The sequence below is a fragment of the Anarhichas minor genome, unplaced genomic scaffold (assembly GCF_050575085.1).
Source record: "Anarhichas minor isolate MPS153535 unplaced genomic scaffold, ASM5057508v1 ptg000024l, whole genome shotgun sequence".
NCBI lineage: Eukaryota > Metazoa > Chordata > Actinopteri > Perciformes > Anarhichadidae > Anarhichas > Anarhichas minor.
In genome coordinates, this window is record NW_027466470.1 from 1,583,269 (window position 1) to 1,602,128 (window position 18,860).

At 45.2% G+C, this 18,860-nt stretch overlaps 1 protein-coding gene across 1 annotated transcript in view; it reads right to left on the bottom strand.

Moving 5' to 3' along the window:
- Positions 1-547: 547 nt before the first annotated feature.
- LOC142956555 (disco-interacting protein 2 homolog C) overlaps positions 548-18,860 on the bottom strand; it is a 151,921-nt gene continuing 133,608 nt past the window's right edge. The window contains exons 24-37 of the mRNA XM_076098200.1: positions 14,596-14,676; positions 14,280-14,403; positions 13,839-13,960; positions 13,130-13,241; positions 12,384-12,493; positions 12,004-12,134; positions 10,969-11,137; positions 10,690-10,860; positions 7,516-7,577; positions 4,861-4,918; positions 4,696-4,770; positions 4,038-4,212; positions 3,434-3,557; positions 548-3,160 (exon numbers count right to left, since the gene is read on the bottom strand). Of these exons, the coding sequence (XP_075954315.1) occupies positions 2,908-3,160; positions 3,434-3,557; positions 4,038-4,212; positions 4,696-4,770; positions 4,861-4,918; positions 7,516-7,577; positions 10,690-10,860; positions 10,969-11,137; positions 12,004-12,134; positions 12,384-12,493; positions 13,130-13,241; positions 13,839-13,960; positions 14,280-14,403; positions 14,596-14,676 (1,767 nt within the window). The 3' untranslated portion in view covers positions 548-2,907. The remainder of the gene's footprint in view (positions 3,161-3,433; positions 3,558-4,037; positions 4,213-4,695; positions 4,771-4,860; positions 4,919-7,515; positions 7,578-10,689; positions 10,861-10,968; positions 11,138-12,003; positions 12,135-12,383; positions 12,494-13,129; positions 13,242-13,838; positions 13,961-14,279; positions 14,404-14,595; positions 14,677-18,860) is intronic.

An 18,860-nucleotide genomic window follows, 5' to 3' on the forward strand; every position in this document is an offset into this window, starting at 1 on the left:
ACATACTGTACTATGATGTTTTTTGGTATTCTACAATATTACTTTTTTCACTAAATTCATTAGTACATTTTTGACATACTATACATTTTGGGGAGATTGATTATGCAATGTGTTTTTACGATATATTAAGTGTTTTTTTACAACATGATATACTATACTGTGACTTCTTTCATGACATTTTTGACATAGTATACTGGGACGTTTTGACATTTACATTAAACTACACTGACTTTATATCTCTTTATATGAGCTAAGATTCCATCCGTAACAATTATTATAAATTAGCTGTTTGTTTTTCAACAAAAATGTATAAATTACATTTTATCTTATTCTGAATAACATTTAAATTTGATCAAACACGTTCTGAATTAAATATAAATTTGCAGTAGATTCATGAAGATATCCTTGTGGGACATTCTTGGAGCTATAAATATGAATATAGGTTTTATTGTCATTCAGTGAGTATCGATGCTTTAAGGCACTTTTTCAACAATTTCCCCAAACCTGCCTAACAACAATAATAAATCACACGCATTCCACTTTTATTGTCAAAATTGCTGAAATATTTATTGAATTGAAAGACTTCATGTCAACTCAAATAAGACATTTTTAAAACCTTTAAAAAACATACCGGGGGGGGGGGGGGACGGACTTACATTTCGCTGATACAAGAAAGAAAGGAAGTGAAGAAAGTGCTTTTTTTTTTTCTCTTTCCGTGTGTTGAATCCAGAACATTCTGGTATTCCTGCTGACCTTTGACCTCACCACAGCTCTGTGATGCGTTCAAAGAGCCTCCGGTGAAACGCCCTCACATTCTGCTTCCTGTCTTCAGTCTTTAGTTCCTGTTGTGACATCACTGTATGAGCCCTGATCGATCTGTCCATGTAGAAAATATGAAGGACCTCTGACTGACATTTACAGGAGCTGCGGCTGCTCGCCGACCTGCCGTCACGCGGAGGCGATGATGAGGATTCACCTTCATCCTAAGAGAGCCGAGCGCTGCTTGTTGGTCTGTTTCAACTGAAGATTAAAACTTGTTTTCTGTTTAAAGATCAGAAACGCTTGTTCTCTGGTACACGAGACACATGAAGAGTTCTGATCCAAAGTTGAGACGTCCTCATATTAAAAGTGACGCCAACCAGTTACAAAAAGCTGTTTTTAAGAGTTACGGTTTCCACTGGAGGTCAGCAAACATCGTCCTAACGTAACGTCTCCTCACAGACAGTTATGAGAGTACAGTTCATTTACTCATGTAGGACCTTAAATTAGAAATTGTGCCCTGAAATGAATAAAACCTTCAAAAGGAGCACACAGATCTAAGTTATGTTGAACTAAGACGGTGAATTTAAACTTCGTCATGGAATCCAATATGAGAATTTTGAAAGAGGTTTTTCACAATTTTCAGCATTGTTTATATTATTTGTGCATAAGAAAACAATAATATATATTAGTTTAAAAAGGTCAAATTATCACAAATCTGTCTAAACAGCGTTCACGTTGTCTTGATGAACCACAGACAGCAGAACATGAGTTAATATGGACTTCATGAGTTTTGTCTTTTTGGATTCTTTAACGAACCGTCAGCTCTCTGAATAATACTGTAAGTCAGTGTTACACCAACAAGAGCTTATTATTAATTAAACAACGTTCTTCCTGCACGAGAGAGATGTTTGTTGTATTATTACGTTAATTACTCACTTTCACACATCGAGTGCACAAATTAGAAATGTGAGTTATGATTTGAAATCTAATGGCACAAATGACTCATTTAAATTAATTACTTATTAATCGACGCCGAGTGTTTTTGGGGGAAACGTCAAAACTTTTACAGATGAATCAAATAAAAGTTTTGGTTCAGAACTCTTCGTGTGAAATTAAACTGAAACATTTCAGACCAACATGCAGGTAAAACGAAGCATCGCGTGTCAATCTGCTCCTGTATCGTGTGAATCCTTTACGTTTTCATATAAACTATAATTATATATTTGACCATAATATGTTGACGTGAATGCGTTTCACTCAAAATACAATGCTTTCTACTTTTCTTTATATTAGCAAATATTCAAGAGCGAAACATTCTTGAACGTCTCGTCGTATATACTTCTAAAAGAGAAACAAAATAAATTAAATCGGTTTCTTTTTGTACATACTTACATGATATGAATTGATGTATTGTTTGTTCGGAACAATGAACGAGTTAAAGGCAGCAGCTGTTAGCCGTTAGCCGTTAGCTGTTAGCCGTTAGCACACTGAGATGGGACGGATGGTTCAGAAAATAATGAATAATTCATTTTAAAAAAATGTAACGCTTACAAAACGAAACACGAGCGAGCATGAAACAAGCGTGTAGTACCTCATCGACCCTCCCCCTCGTATCAACACATAGCTCGCTCTCTGTAATTGGTTGATATCGTAAAATATCATTTTCTGCCACCGTTTGCTTTGTTTCTGTGTAAATATCCTTTAAAAAGAAAAATAGCCGAAACTATTCTGAGGACGTGTTCGAAAACAAAGAAAACGAGCGACGTCAGCAAATACTTAACAGCAAAACGTTAAAGTGAGACACACGCGATTTAACGATTGTCCTCTTCCGCCGACCACGACGCACGATTGACACTTTTTCCGGTAAACATTCGGCATGAATGGCAGAACTTTCTGGATCTGGACGGGTTGGCTGAGTGCAAATCTCGCTCCTGCTAATAGAAACAGCCTGAACGCTAAACGAAAGCTAAACGTAACATCTTGATTCTGGAGATGGTCGGCAGCGACACGGAGCCTCGGGGGAAGCGCTGCCTGAGAAACGCAACTTCTTGTGCCTCGGGGCCTCCGGCTTTATTCTTCTCAGACCGTCTTTGCGCCTTCCTTAAATAATCCTTCATCCACCTCCACGTCCTCCACCAGGGGGCGCTACATGTTGTAGGCCACGTAGATGGGGTCCAGCTGGTCGGCCAGGAAGCCGTCGCGCAGGTGCATGCGCTGCTTCTCGCCGCGGGAGTTGATGGGGATGACGCCGATGTCGACCACCACCACCACGCCCACGATCAGGTAGTGCTCCTCCAGGACCACGTTGGTGACCAGGGGGACCAGGTCCAGGGCCTCGTGCTCCGAGCCGTCCAGCTCCACCACCACCACCAGCAGGTTGGTCCACGTGAACACGGCGCTGGAGGCGTAGAAGAAGAAACAACATGACGGACATTTACCCAACTACTGTCCTTCAGTACAAGTTTGAGGTACTTTTACTTCACGAGGATATTTTAATTTTCTGCTACTTCATACTTCTACTTCACTACATTTCATTTTTTATGTGCACACAAATTTGCCCAAACTACAAATCAGCGTTGACACGGTTTACTTTGTGTAGATAGTAAATAGAGCTGAGATACAGAGAACACGACGTCATCGTGTGTCGTGTGAGCTTGACGTGGAGCCTCACCACTCTGTGATGCTCTTGTGCGTCCTGATGACGGAGGTCTCGATGTCGATGGGGTGGTAACGCATCCCTCTCAGCTCCATGGCCTCCTCCAGAGCACCGACCACGTACAGGGCGTCGTGACGCTCTGTACGCACACACACACACACGCGCACACACACACATTAACATTATCGACGTGACGCCATCCGTTGGTTTGTAGACTGACGTTATTAAGCCTCGAGTTCTGGAATTATGGCCGTCGCCATGTTGGTTTAATCGTCTTTATGTCTCTAGGTTAAAATGCACGAACATCTTTTGAGTCACATGTTCGACTAATATTCAATGTATAAACATCCGACTATCCTCATACCAAATCATTACATTACTACAATATGAACACATAACACTGCAGTGAGTCAGATCTGTGCTCATCATGGAGGAAAGTCCTCTCAGACCATCACGGAGCTCTCCGGTGAAAACCAGACTAATGGACTCCTGCGAGCTCGGCAGCACTTAAAAGTCATCCCTGAAGCCGTTTAATCCTCCGCTCTGTGATACGAGAACATTTAAAAAGGTCAGTGTCTGCCCCGTCAGTCACACGCTGACCTTATTCCATCCGACTCACCTCCGCTGGCGTCGGTCAGTTCGGTCCTGCGGAGGAAGCCCAGGTAGCCGGTTCGAGCCCAGACGGTCTGCGTGTCTCCGAAGCTCAGCCTGGAGTTGAAGTGGTCCGACTGCAGCGCCTCGTCTCCGTAGACGGTGAAGTAACCGCTGGCGTTGTGGCCGCTCTGCACCCAGATCTGCAACAAACGTACAGCACATGGAGCAGGTGCAGCTCTCTATGCTGATGTTTCACACAGGCTTTGCTCGTGTGGAGCGGACACAGGCTCCACTTAAGAGGAAATAGTAGTTGGCAACGCGGATAACTGGCACCAGAACCGGTGTTCATAGGAGACTATTCCCAAACCGCAGTTTCACTTTAAGACAGATTGAATGAGGCTCCGTCCACACAGGAGCGCTGTGGGAGTTATGAGTAAACATAACTACAGTTAGACGTGTTCTCACGCTAAACCGTAGTTGTGTGGATGCAGCTCAAAGGTTTCAACAGTTGCATTTGAATCGCTTTACTTAGATGGTGGAAAGTTGTACAACTTGACCCCGTTAGTGTCAGGTATCGAGCGTGTGACAGGCGAGTCACCACCAAACAGGGAAGAACAGAACCTCCTGCTAGTGAGACAGGAAGCACTGAAGTCCTCCTGCCGTCATGATCTCTGTAGACAAACCTCGCCCAGGTGGGACTCTCCCATTGGTCCCTTGGTCTCTGGGTTGGCGATGATGATCCGGACCCCCGGCAGGATCTGTTCACAAACCAGAGACCAAACACATCGACGGTTAAATAGTTCAGACATTTCAACTGAATAACAAACAAACAAACAGAAACAGCTCACCTTCCCTGACTCCATCAGTGGCAGGCTGTGTGGGGACCCCCTCTCTACGAGTCGGACCCTGCAGAGCAAAGAAACAATATTCTATAACTCCAACATGGAACACATTTATGTCCTACGATAATATATTTAAATATGTGATATGTGATTTATTTTCAACTTTTAAAAAAACTTTGATTTATTTTATTCTATAGTTTTTGTGCAGTTTTTGCGTCTGTGGGTAAAAGGGAAGTGAATTGACAAATGTGTAATATCTGATAATTAACCGAATAATTGTTCTTTCTTTAGTCTTTCAGAGTAAATAATTCATATTTAAAGTGCACTTTGACGCGATGTTGACAGAAACATGTGACTTTTAAAAGTGAAATCTCTGTTTCTGCAGATCTCAGTCCGTCCGTCACACAAAGTGAAATTACAGAGGAAGTTGTGCAAAAACAATAATTATAGTTTTTGTCCCGACAACCAAGAATAAAATGAAAATATTGATCCTCAGGAGGAATGTGACAGAAGTGGTAGAAACGGCTGCTTGAACCGACGGTGATTACATGTAATCAGGCACACTGACGGCTCTATTTAGCCGGAGGCCGTAATGATCTGCTGCATCAGAGGACGGGAGGCTGACGTTCCTCCAGCCACACGGGACGAAACTTCTGCGTTTTATCTGAGCTCAGTCAGACAGCGGAGCCTCGGCATTGTTCCTTTAATCCCACAGGAACACCTTGCCGGGAGGTATTTGAATACATTTAAAGTCTAGCTGTTCATCCCGCAGTTGTTTGTCCATATCTGTTGCCTGGAAACTGACGAGTTCACCACCTCAAAAAAGATGAAATCTGACACTAATGTTGAGCCCTCGCGGCGATTTTCAAACCTCCGGTTGGTTCATGAAGTCACATTTCACTCCCCCTGAAAGACAAAACTCTGGCAAAACAAATTCTGGAGACTCCTGAGTCTCTATTTATGGTGTCAGCCAGCATGAAGCGAGACTCAGACTGGGTGAGATGGTGTCTTTCTCAGACTGGGAGACGATGTGCGGGTGACAGCCGGGGCGTCGAGCTGACGTGCCCGACACCATCCTACTGTCTTGAAGAAACTTTCCAGCTTCTCTTAACATTCAAACTTTTCTCCGTCAGCCGGGAGCGAAGGCTCTCAGCTGCAGAGCGAGTCGTGCACTAGAATAATGCACGACTTTACTCTACCGAGCCCTGTTTCTATGTTCTGCAGAGCGGCATGCTTCTCCATTCACAAACACAGACAACAACGTCTCCACTTTCACACTGGAGCTGCCCAGAAGAGGCTGCAGGAGGACGGAGGTCCCTCAGGACACAACACACAATGTGGGAAACAGAATATGTTTAACGGATGAAAACAGATCCACTGCAGGAGGAGATGTGTAGAAAAGACAATACAAGAAGCAGCGTTTCCCACAGGGGGGGTTCTATGAGACTGTGGAGGACCTCGGACCCCCCGGGAAGAACATTAGATGCGTCTATGTGCTGCACTTTCAGAGCAACGTGAAGAGGCTCGATCTGTGGAGAACGTTGTGCTCTAGTCAACTATTCTGATCGACAGCCAGCGCCGGGGCTCAAACTGTGGCGGACCACCACAGTCCAGGTCAGGGGTACGCAACTAACATTCAACAAGGTCCAGTTAGAGATGAAGGTCCGGAACATCACAATAATGTGTAACTTGCGCTCTGATTTAGTCCCATATATATAATGAAGTGGCCAACAGTTGTATTAATGTCCGTATGTCATCAACAACTAACAGATCTAATAAATAAAGTTCTATTGAATTATATCTAAACAGTATTTATGATCAGTTTGTTTTCAAATTGAACTGGATGAATTATAAATAATAAATCATCTCATAATAAATAAATGATGCATTTAAGGATGAATTGGTTATTGCACCTATTTGATTGGCTGAGCAGCATCACGTGATACGAGTGCCGTAAATAAAAGCTGCGCCGGTTAAAATAGAAGTGCTCAGTAAAAATGTATTAATTCTCAATTATCCATCGGTTGCAGGTCCTGGGTCCGGATACAACGCCGTCTGGGTCCGGACCGCGGCCCGCCTATTAGTGACCTCTGCTCGAGGTGATGAATGCGAAACACTTGATTTCACAGGTGTTTAATGAGAGCCATTAAGTGCCTCTTAAAGTAGCTTGTTAGACCCTCCTACAAATGCTTCAAGGATTCTTTAGTTCCCTAGAAGGGAGCTTGTATATAAAATGAGGGAAGGTTCCTGGAGAAGACAACAGAGACTGTGATTGACAGGTCTCTACCACAGCGTCACTCCTCCATCGTCCAAATACCTTCACTTCTGTTGGCTGGTTGCAAAAAGCCAAGATGGCGACGGCCAAAACGGCAAACTTGAGGCTTCAAAACTGCAGTCCTCAAAACAACGGGTGACGTCACGACGCTAACAATCTATTATGTAATATTCTGTATAGTAATATACCAGTCAAATACTTTTACTTTTGATTCTTTAAGTACATTTTGCTAATGATACTTTACTTCTACTTAAATAAGATGTTAAATGCAGGACTTTTAATTGTAATATTGTATATTTATATTGTCGTACTGGTTCCACCATCGTTAAGTTTCTTATTTCTCAGTCACAATACAATGAATCATTTACTGGTTCTGTTGAACTCACCTGTCGTGCCGCAGCGCTCTCATATCAACAAACACAGTCGTGGGGTCGGGTCCTGAGGTGCCCTGAGGAACAACAACAACAACAACAACAACAACAACAACAGGGTCACACAGTGTCCTTTAACACAACTACTAACATTGTACAACTAGTGCATGACAAAACACCACTACTACTACTACTACTACTACTACCACTACTACTACTACTACTACCACTAGTACTACTACTACTACCACTAGTACTACTACTACTACCACTAGTACTACCACTACTACCACTACTACTACCACTACTACCACTACCACTAGTACTACTACTACTACCACTAGTACTACTACTACTACCACTAGTACTACTACTACTACCACTAGTACTACTACTACTACCACTACCACTAGTACTACTACTACTACCACTAGTACTACTACTACTACCACTAGTACTACTACTACTACCACTAGTACTACTACTACTACCACTAGTACTACTACTACTACCACTACCACTAGTACTACTACTACTACCACTACTACTACTACTACTACCACTAGTACTACTACCACTACCACTAGTACTACTACTACTACTACCACTACCACTAGTACTACTACTACTACTACCACTACCACTAGTACTACTACTACTACCACTAGTACTACTACTACTACCACTAGTACTACTACTACTACCACTACCACTAGTACTACTACTACTACTACTACCACTAGTACTACTACTACTACCACTACCACTAGTACTACTACTACTACCACTAGTACTACTACTACTACCACTAGTACTACTACTACTACTACCACTAGTACTACTACTACTCCTCCCACCAGTGGAGGCTACTGCTCGTGCGTTAGTGCTTTTGCTTCACAGCAAAGAGAAAAGCTTTGGGTTTGAGAGCAAAGACGGGATCCCACAAAACCTCTACAACATGTCGACAACATGGCGGGAAGAACAACGTGAGAGCGACAGCAGAGGGATGATGTGTGAGGGAAGTCAGCAACAACAACAACAAATGGATTAGAATAAACATATCCCAACTGTTAAAGAACAGAACGAGGGGTTCTATAGTCAGACATGCAAACAAGAGAGAGAGAGAGAGAGAGATGATACCAAGCAGAAGGGAAAAGAAAGATGGAAGAAAAAGGGGGATGATGACGTAGCGGAGTGATTACATCCTGGTACGTAGACAACTCTATGAAATATGATTTGACTTATAGGTTTGGTCAATGTATCTTAAACCTCTTTGTTCTGTGTTGACTAAATCAGAAATAACGAAAGAGATAAAGACCCTCGTTCCAACCTCTCTCATCCTCCACCATCCCTCCATCCCCCCTTTTCTCTCTCTCAGAGGTGTTAAAAAGCCCACCACCGGACACCAGAGCCCACCACCGGACACCAGAGCCCCCCACCGGACACCAGAGCCCCCCACCGGACACCAGAGCCCCCCACCGGACACCAGAGCCCACCACCGGACACCAGAGCCCCCCACCTAGACACCAGAGCCCACCACCGGACACCAGAGCCCCCCACCGGACACCAGAGCCCCCCCACCGGACACCAGAGCCCACCACCGGACACCAGAGCCCCCCCACCGGACACCAGAGCCCCCCCACCGGACACCAGAGCCCCCCCACCGGACACCAGAGCCCACCACCGGACACACAGCGGCATGCTGGGAGTCAGAAGCCGACACGCCCACGGCACAACATATCAAACAGCTTCATCTCCAAGAATAGATTCTCTAACTTTGAAACCAAAAGAAGAGTTATTCTATGTACTGATGGGGAAGAGACGCCCAATGAGAGAGTTTAAATGTTTTAACACATTTATCTTTTTGTCATGACCACAGAGCGAAGCAGGAACGAGTCCTAAAACACGGAAGTGAGTCAGCTTTTTGCATTTCCAATTCCCTCCAAGTGTCAAAGTCAATGGCTTTTTGATTCGTTCTTTTCTGATAGATACTTGAAATAAGCTCTCGTGCTGACGAGTGGTTTTGACAGTCGACTGTCCCGTGAAACTCCGACTAGAAACACATTGTGATGTGTAAAACCGGAGGAGTTCCTCTGATCAATATGTGGATTTTGGTCCATTATTTTGTCAAACGCTGGTGTGACCGGACACCAACTTCATTGAATCCATATCGACTCCAGCTCCCGTCGCCTGTGACACCATTAGATCCTCAAAACAATCCTTAAAACCTTGGATCTAAAGCCGGCTGATGAGTGATGTGCTGACAAGCAGTAGGGTGGAGGTGGAGGTGGTGGGGAGCGATTGATGGTGGTTCCCTACCTGGTCCGCAAGCTTTCCCAGCCTGTGAGGCTACAGCAGCAGAGAGGGGTGGTGGAGGAGGAGGAGGAGGTGGAGGAGGAGGAAGGGCGGAGACATAACCAAGTATGAGATATGTGGGCGGGGTTATGATTCAAACAAGGAAGGAGGACGGGAAGGAAGAACAAAACGTCAAAATGGAAAACTCAAAAGAAACAAAACAAGCAGTCAGCACTGAAACAATCGTTCAGCCAAATGTTAGTTTAGTCATTCAAAGCTGCTAGTTATTAATATCACAGAGCACTCGTTCACTACACTAACATCAGTGCACACTGACTCCGTGCAGTTAGAGGTTCATTAAGAGGACATTGTAATGGGAAACATATTTATAAAGGTTGCATTTCCATCATATCTTTATTTATATAATAACTGAACTATCCAGAGCAGATCACTAGAGATCCTTTTATTATCCACTCCAGTGTTTCTCTTTTTAACTTTTACACATGAACCTGATTTGATCCACTTCAGGTTGTAAGTCGTAGCCGAGATGTAAAAGAGATGATCAGCTTGAAATGGAAGGATGACGCTGAACCATGAGAGACAAACAGAGAAACAACTGAATGTCTCAAGAAGCTTTGTGTGGATGAAGGAGAAGAGAATGACTTCATTACCTCGAACTCGTCTCTCTGTAAACTCGTAATCTAGTTACAATCAAACTGCTAATAAAGAGCTCAGCTTCAGCTTAACTTGTTCTACAAACCAACAAGAAGCAGCCGTGGCCAACTTCAGCTGAACAAAAGGCATCATGTTAATATTGATTCCAGCCACGAGAAATGTCCCGAGTCTGTGGAAGCGGACAAATCCGGGAGCGAAGAGGAGAAAAGTCAGACTGACCTGCAGGCAGATCGCCAGGTTGACCCGGCAGCCGAAGGAGGTGCTGACGGCTCGAGGGTGGAGCCCCAGGTCCTTGAAGAGTTTGGAGAAGGACTGCGTCAGGGCTGTCCGGGGACGCTCCTCCGCTACCACCACGCAGGTCCTCACGCGAGACAAGTCCAACCCTCGAGACTGAAGGGGGACGAGGAGGACGAGGAGGACGCAGAAGGAGAAGCTTGTAAATTCATGAAATGTCAGGAGGCGCACGACACACAACATTCTTGACGAGACCATTTCTACCTTCAGGGAGTCGGTCTGCAGGCCGAGGCCCTTGGTGCAGAGCTCCATGACGCTGTAGGAGCAGAACGTGTCGCGGACTTTGTACTGACTGACGGCCGACAGCCAGAGAGCCGGGTTCACCTCCAGCTCGGACGGAGGGATCAGGATGGACTGGTGACCTGAGTACACGCTGCAGAGAAACAAGACGGGAGGAGGGCGGAGCGAGGAGGGATTATGTTGTGGTACTGATGGAAACTATTCTGCAGAAATGTGGGCATGTTTCATTTAAAACAAGGTGTTAAGATGTCTTTCATCTGCCTTTTCCCCGTCTACACATTTTCTACACATCAGTATCAAAAGCTACTACATGGTGCTTTCATATTTTGTTGGTTCTGTTGGTCTCTGTGGACTAAAGCTGTAGTGTCTCTGAGCACCAGAGTCCCTTTAGAAAACCTCTCATTGTACTGCAGCAGGGTCTGCCCCTCTCAGTCCTGGTTGTGGTTCTCCCGTGCCTCCCTTCCCTCCAGCAGGTCCAGCAATACGTCCTGGGTCCCCAGCAGCGTGGTGTCGGTGTTGACTCCCAGAGAGGAGCAGCTCTGCTCCTGGAGGAGGAGGAGGAGGAGGAGGAGGAGGAGGAGGAGGAGGAGGAGACGACGCTGCTGCTGCTGCTGCTGCTGCCGGGAGCTGAGCTCTCCTCCTCCCTCCGGAGCTCCGACTGCAGGTCCAAGGTGAAGCCGGACCTGGATCTGTCCACGGTGGACCGGTCTCTGCTTGAGGATCTGGGTCTGTCCACGGTGGACCGGTCTCTGCTTGAGGATCTGGGTCTGTCCACGGTGGACCGGTCTCTGCTGGAGGATCTGGGTCTGTCCACGGTGGACCGGTTTCTGCTGGAGTCTGAGTTGAAGGAGTTTCTTCCGGTGGCTCCGATGACGAGCATTAAGAATAACTCTATAGAAACAGACCATCTTCTCTCTGGTGGTCTCTTTACTGATGGAGGTCTGATAGAGGATCAGGACTACACTGAGACTGGTTCAAATAGACTCTTGTTTGTCTGACCTGCAAAGGCACCAGAGGACGAAGCCCAGGCCGCAGTACGGGTCCAGGCAGATGGCGACCTCTCTGGACGGGTAAAGCTCGCACTGCAGCTTGATGGAGCGGCAGAAGGCACTGGTGGCTGCGTGAGACATCTGAACAGAAGAGACGGACACATGACACCCAGAAGACGTAGGGATACTCTCATTGGCCCGTGTACTTTTTAATCTTCTCTTCCTTTTCATTTTAAAAAGCAGAAATGAGAAACAAAATGTTTAAATGATTTTATAATCCCAGGATAAATCTCAAATCCAACATAAAATGCAAATAAAAGAAGTATTTTTCTGAACCAGCTATGATGCACTTTTTTTTTTTGCACGTAAAGTGAACAGCTGTTTGTTCACCTTGACTCCAGCGAGCATGCCGGTGGTGGAGACGCTGAAGTCCAGGTAGGCCAGGGTGTCGGGGTTGGACGGTTTATGCAGCAGAGGAGGTTTCTTCTTTGGCAAATCGTCTAAAAACAAGATCAACTCGGTCACATCAGTGCTTTTTCAATATACAGTATATGTACAGTACACAGCTTCATGTGTTAAAGCTGCATTCTCTCTAGTGTCCACCAGGGGGCGACTCCTCTGGTTGTATAGAAGTCTATGAGAAAATGACTCTACTTCTCTCTTGATTTATTACCTCAGTAAACATTGTAAACATGAGTTTATGGTCTCAATCTCTAGTTTCAAGTCTTCTTCAATACAGCATGATGTTCATTTAGTACATTATGGTCCATTTAGAGTCAAACAGACCATAAAGCAGGGGATGCTTTAGGGCGGGGCTACACAGTGATTGACAGGTCGTTCAGTTTTCGGTTGCACTTAAAGACACTTCTAGGAGTCTGCTGTTCATTTCTATCTGGTACATTTTGTTCTAGCATGTTTTTTTTGCTTGAAAAAAAAAATGAATCCCAATTAATATCACAGTAAACGTGAATCACGGATTCTCCTTGCTAACTAAGTTAGCGCTACGTTAGCTGGTAACTTAGAGGGCCTCGCTCCTCCCAAGCTCCACCCCCTTTGTCCAAACATGGTTTCCAGAAACAGTTAACACCAATGTTTTACTGTCTTTATTGTTAGTGTGTGTGTGCGTGCGTGCGTACCTGTGTCCAGGACGGGGGGCCAGCTCCGGACGTCCACGGCGGCCGACGCCTCCTTCGACTTCAGCAGTTTAAAGATGAGCTGCGTGGTCATCACGCACACCGACCGGCTCACCTGCACGACGCAGTACAGACAACTCAGACGTCTGGTGGAGGAACCAACGAAAGCAGCGCCGCATCACATTCCGTCACGCGTTACCCGACCGTGTGGGAGAGCACGCTTCACTTGAAACAGGTTGATAGTGAGGTACCTGCAGCTCTGATTCACTCGCTGATCTGTGGGGCTAGTTCTCCACAAGCTGTCGTTTGTCCTCGTCATCCTGCTCTGCTTTTCTGTCTTTCTATTTTAAACATTAGTGAGCTCGATCTGTTTCATGACTTCATGGCTTTAAGGCTGATTTTATTTAAGAAGCTCAATTTTCTCGTGCTTTGAGATAATTGGTGAAATGTGTCCCAAATATCCATCATTTAGGACTTAAATGTGTCTTAAATGCATCAACAGAGAATGATCATGTAGGTGTCACCTGACACAGCATCCTTGTTGTTTTGATTTATTGACCCGAATGTCTGTGAGATGGTGTCTCATTAGTTTCTGGATATTCACAATATTGTGTAAATCTCTCATATTGTTACTGCTGCGGCATGAGACAGCGCGCTCTTTGTTCGTCATCAATCATCCGGCAGATTAAAGCAGCAGAGCGTCAGGTTTTACCTCCACGATCATCTTGACGGTGGGCAGCGTGGTGGCGATGTTCTGCGGGTGAGGCGGTCGCACCGTGATCGGCACGCAGCCGGCGTAAAGGCAGCCGTAAAACGCCACGATGAGGTCAATACCTAGAAGAGGGGGAGGAGGGAGGAGGGAGGAGGAGGGAGGAATGGAAAAGTAGAGGACGTGGAGGAAAAGAGGAGGAAGTGGAAAAGTGAGGTGAGATGGGGGAGAGTAGGAAGGGAAAGTGCACAAGAAAGTGGAAGAAGGAAGAAGGAGGGGAGATAAGGGAAGGATGGGAAAATGAGGAGAAGGTGGAGGATAAATGGTCACACAGTCCCAGAGGCCCGGAGGTTCAGTATTGAGCTGTGAGCTCTGGAGGCGATTCACACAACCCGACAAACTGAAACTGACACCAGCATGAGAAACATGGGGTTGTGTGTTTACCTGGAGGGTAGACCAGCGCCACGTGGTCTCCGTCCTGTAGGTGGGCCCGTTCAGCCAGCATGCCGGCGATCTTCTCTGCCCTCTTATGCAGCTGAACACAAGTCAGAGAGCTGGCTATCGTAGCCTGGACACACACACACACACACACACACACACACACACACACACTGTTGTTCCTTCACCATCATCACACTGTAGTTTATTGACAGTTTTTTTCAACAAAACTGGTTTTGGGCTGAACCTCCTATTGAAGTTGTTGTATGCCTTTTATATTGTGTGTGTGTGTGTGTGTGTGTGTGTGTGTGTGAAGGCTCACCCTGGAGTTGAGCAGTGTGTACAGGACGTGGTCCGGAGTGGTCTGGGCTCTCCACTGTAACACCTCCGACAGGAAGAGGAACTAAAGAAAACACACAAACAGTGAGACCGAGTGACAACACACACACACACACACACACACATCTACAAGTAAACGCACGCGCGCACACGCACACATGCACGCAGGCAGGCAGGCACGCACACACACACACACACTGCTACTATACTTCTACTGCTTCATTTTTCACTAAAATATAGAGAAAGTCCGTCACCTCTATGGAAACAGAACAATCAGGGCTCACAGTAGAGAACTCAAACATATAATGTGTGCAGAAACACAGTTATAATGACATGAATCAGAAAACTCAAAAAATGCAAGTTGACATTCTTTGATTATCTATTTATAATCTAAATATCCAACATTTTTCCAAAGAAAACGAGGCTCCACGTGTTCTATTCATTGAACTATTTACACGTTGACAGCCTCTCCTCACTGATCTGTGTAAACTATTTTGTTGTCACATGACTGTCGGTCTCAGATGAATCAATCATGGCTTCATAGTTGCGCTGAAAAGCTCAGAATTTAATGTTTTTTACAGAATCTGGTTAAAGCAAAAAGTTTATTCGTGGCGATATTTTAAATGTCGAATAAAAATGTTTTTGATCAAATTTCCCAATTTTAAGCTCGTGAGATTTGGCACGAACACGACGTGATCAAAGATTTTCATCTATATGATAATGTCTGTTTTTACAGCTTCACGCTCTACACGTGTTAAATACATGAGATGGAGCGTGTGTGTGTGTGTGTGTGTGTGTGTGTGTGTGTGTGTGTGTGTGTACCGCTGGAGCTCGGCTGAGTAACTAAAGTAACGCGTAATGCAGAAATGAAATTACTTTTTAAATGAGTTATACGTAGTTTGAAGTTGCCCAGTACGGTGTTGCATTTACTGCTGTACAGCTGACTCCACGTGAGCATGATGTCTCATGTCGGGCCTTAATAACCAAAGAAAAGCCGTTTAGGAGCTTTATTGAGACCCAAACGGAGAACACTGATGAAGTATACTGATAACATGCAGCTCGGTGACAGTGCGGTCTGTTAGGGGGGTGCACTTAATTGGAAAGGAGAGAGTGAGAGAAGTGATATGAATGGAAGGAGGAGAGCAGAGTGAGGTAATAAGCAGCCAAGAAGAGATAGATGGGAGTTGGAGATTGGGGAAGAGAGAACAATAGAGAGAGAGAGTTTGTTTCTGGCCTCATGAATATTTCAAGATTTGCTGCCGAGTGGTGAATCGCAGCGAGCGTAACATTGTGTTACATTTCTGTTCTGCCCGAGAGAGTCGGTATTATATATGTGTGTGTGTGTGTGTGTGTGTGTGTGTGTGTGTGTGTGTGTGTGTGTGTGTGTGTGTGATGAGGATTCAGCTGTCGAGAGTCTTAACCCGGCCGACCGCAAAGCAATCGGACCTCCGCTCCGCACCGCGTCCGACACGTCTGGGAGGAACTTGATTTGTACTGCAAATTTCGACGACTGTTGAAAAATGAATTTTTAATGCCGGAGGAGCTGAAACGTGAACCGTTGCTCCTGCAGCCGAGGGTTGAAATAAACAAGTCTGATTCTTTTCATGTGTCACATTCGTGCAGTCGCAGAACAAACAACGTGTGAAACTGATGGTTGAGATCAGATTTGATTCTTTTACATCGACAGTTAGTTTGACTCACATTCAACCACTAAGTATTCAGATTATACTAACTGATCTTTTTCAAGCTGTAAGTTTAGGATCTTTATTGTTACATATTCAAAAAACTCAAAATATTTTGTTCCCAACAAACCAGTTCATGTGATGCTTTTTTTTTTTAATGCTTCATCAGCACACTCTTGTCACAGCGAAGGAGACAGGCGGCAACCTGCGGTTCTGCAGAATGAAGTGTCTTAAACCTGCATTCTATCTAATGACCACCAGGGGGCGACTCCTCGTCACTCCTCCGTATTCCAAATACGTTAACGTCTGTTCATCGGTTGCGGAAACAACAACATGGCGACGGCCGTAATCCAAGATGGCAACGGAAAAATCGACAAACTCGAGGCTTCAAAACATCAGTCCACAAACCGACGAGTGACGTCACGATGACCACGTCCTCTTCTTATATACAGTCGATGGTTGGAAAACGCTATGACCAGATAATCAGTCAGTTTTGCTATGTTCTTAATTTGAAGACCACAGAAAAGAGAGAACAGGCTGGTTGTGCTGTGGTTGTGATGCGACACGTGTCACAAAGACCAGCGCCTCAGTCACTGAACCCTTTAAGCGGTGTACACAACCATCACTCAGCTGCTCATCAGTTCAGCAGACTCACCAGCTCCACGCATCACAAATCTCTCGGTTGGTTAAAAGATTTAAAGATGTTTTTCTTTCTCTCCCCCCGATGCAAACATCACTCAGCTGCTTCCTCGGCTCGACTCGGAGCTTTCACAAAACTTTCATAGCTGCTTCCTTTTCCAGTGTTCCTGCCTCGTACATTAACGTCTACCGTTTGGTGGAGGCGTTGATCCAAACTGCCTTAAAGCTTCTCGACTGCACATAAGAGAGGATCAAACCCTTTGTCTACTCATTGAGTCACACATCTCCTGATTGTGCAACATGTAAATCTTCCTGATGAACAATCATTCAAAAGCTTCCACTGAACCAGAAGCTTAACAAAACACTTCAATAAGAGGCTTCTTTATGGAATGTTATATTTAAATGTAGGCATTAAGGAAACGGAAGTCTCAAATATAAAATCGGTCACTGGTCATCAGCCAGGTTTTGGTGCCACATGATTCACGAGTCTTCAGTGTTTAGTGAGACGATGGAGGTCGAGCTGGCTGAGATAACAACAACAATGAGTCCTGATCATTTAAAATGATTACTTCATGACTTTATTAAGCGAGTGTTTGTGTTTCAGACCGATTGTTTTTAACCACAAAGAGGATAAAAGCTGGTGTGCGTAGTGTGTGAGAGACGCTGTGACGCCGGGTTACACTGAAGGCAGAACAAACTGGAATGCAGATGAAAGCCACGTTATCTCTTTGAGGGAGCACCGGCATGCTAAACGCCCTCACAGAGAGCCTGTCTGGGACACCTTTATCAGTTTGTGAGCGCTGGAGTCGAATTCTCCCGTTAATACACTGAAGTCTGCAGCTCGGTTAGTATCTGATGAGAACATCAGATGCTCAGAGAAACCCAACACGTGGACCAGCTGGTGACACCAGCACTTTATGTCGCTTACATTTACATAAAGAACGAGGTTTAAGGAAAATAGGGTCCAGGTTGAAAAATACAAAAGTTCCTCTTTAAACATCTACTGCTGAGGTACTCTTGAGCAAAGACACATCAAACTCATGACTGCAGAGGCTCAGCTGGTCCCAGTGTGAGGGTTCAATCTAAAGAGCTGCTCCAGATAGATCACATGTCACTCTGTAAGATCACACTGATGCACACAACACGTCAATAAACAGGAACACAAGAGGAGGAGGAGCTCATTCACACAGAGGGCTCTGGTTTCAGAGAGATGTTCCACATGCAGTGATCGATGAACAAACACATCAATGAAGGAGTGAATCAACCAGCGCGTTGATGAGGAGAAGCAGCAGCAGGAGCCTGAAGCTCAGTAAAGAGTTCATCCTCTCAACCTCATTAACATTAAACCAGAATCCACAATCACAAACTCATTCTGGAGGAAACTGACTCCGCCGCTCCGTCTGCTGAGGGAAGCTGCCAAAGTCGATTAAAGTGTGTTCAAACAAAGGAGGAGTAATCGTGTGGCTCAGGTCTGAGCTCATCACGAGCAGCATCGTCCTCCTGTTCGGACTTGTAATTATGGCATCAAGCCTCCGGACTATTAGTTTCATTTTGCAAAATGGCCGAGCTGATTGAGATGCAGCACGACCTCCGAACCGGCGATACTCCGATACTGAGGCTTCACAACAGGAACCGTCTGCTGGAGACGGTCAACGGTGCTGCTGCTACTGTGCACTCATAACAAGGTCGTAGTTAAACTGGTAGTTTGGATGTTTTGAAACCGTGGACAGAACCAGGCTAGCTGTTTCAGGTCTTTGTGCTAAGCTAAGCTATGCTAAGCTAACAGGCTTTCCCAAAAGTATTGAACAATTCCTTTAACTGTCAAATGAGAATCCTTCATAAAACAGACATGTTGAGTCAGAAATGTTGGCTCGGTCCAACGCCGTCTTTGTCAGGGAGACAGACGTGGGAACCGGAGGAGGCGTGG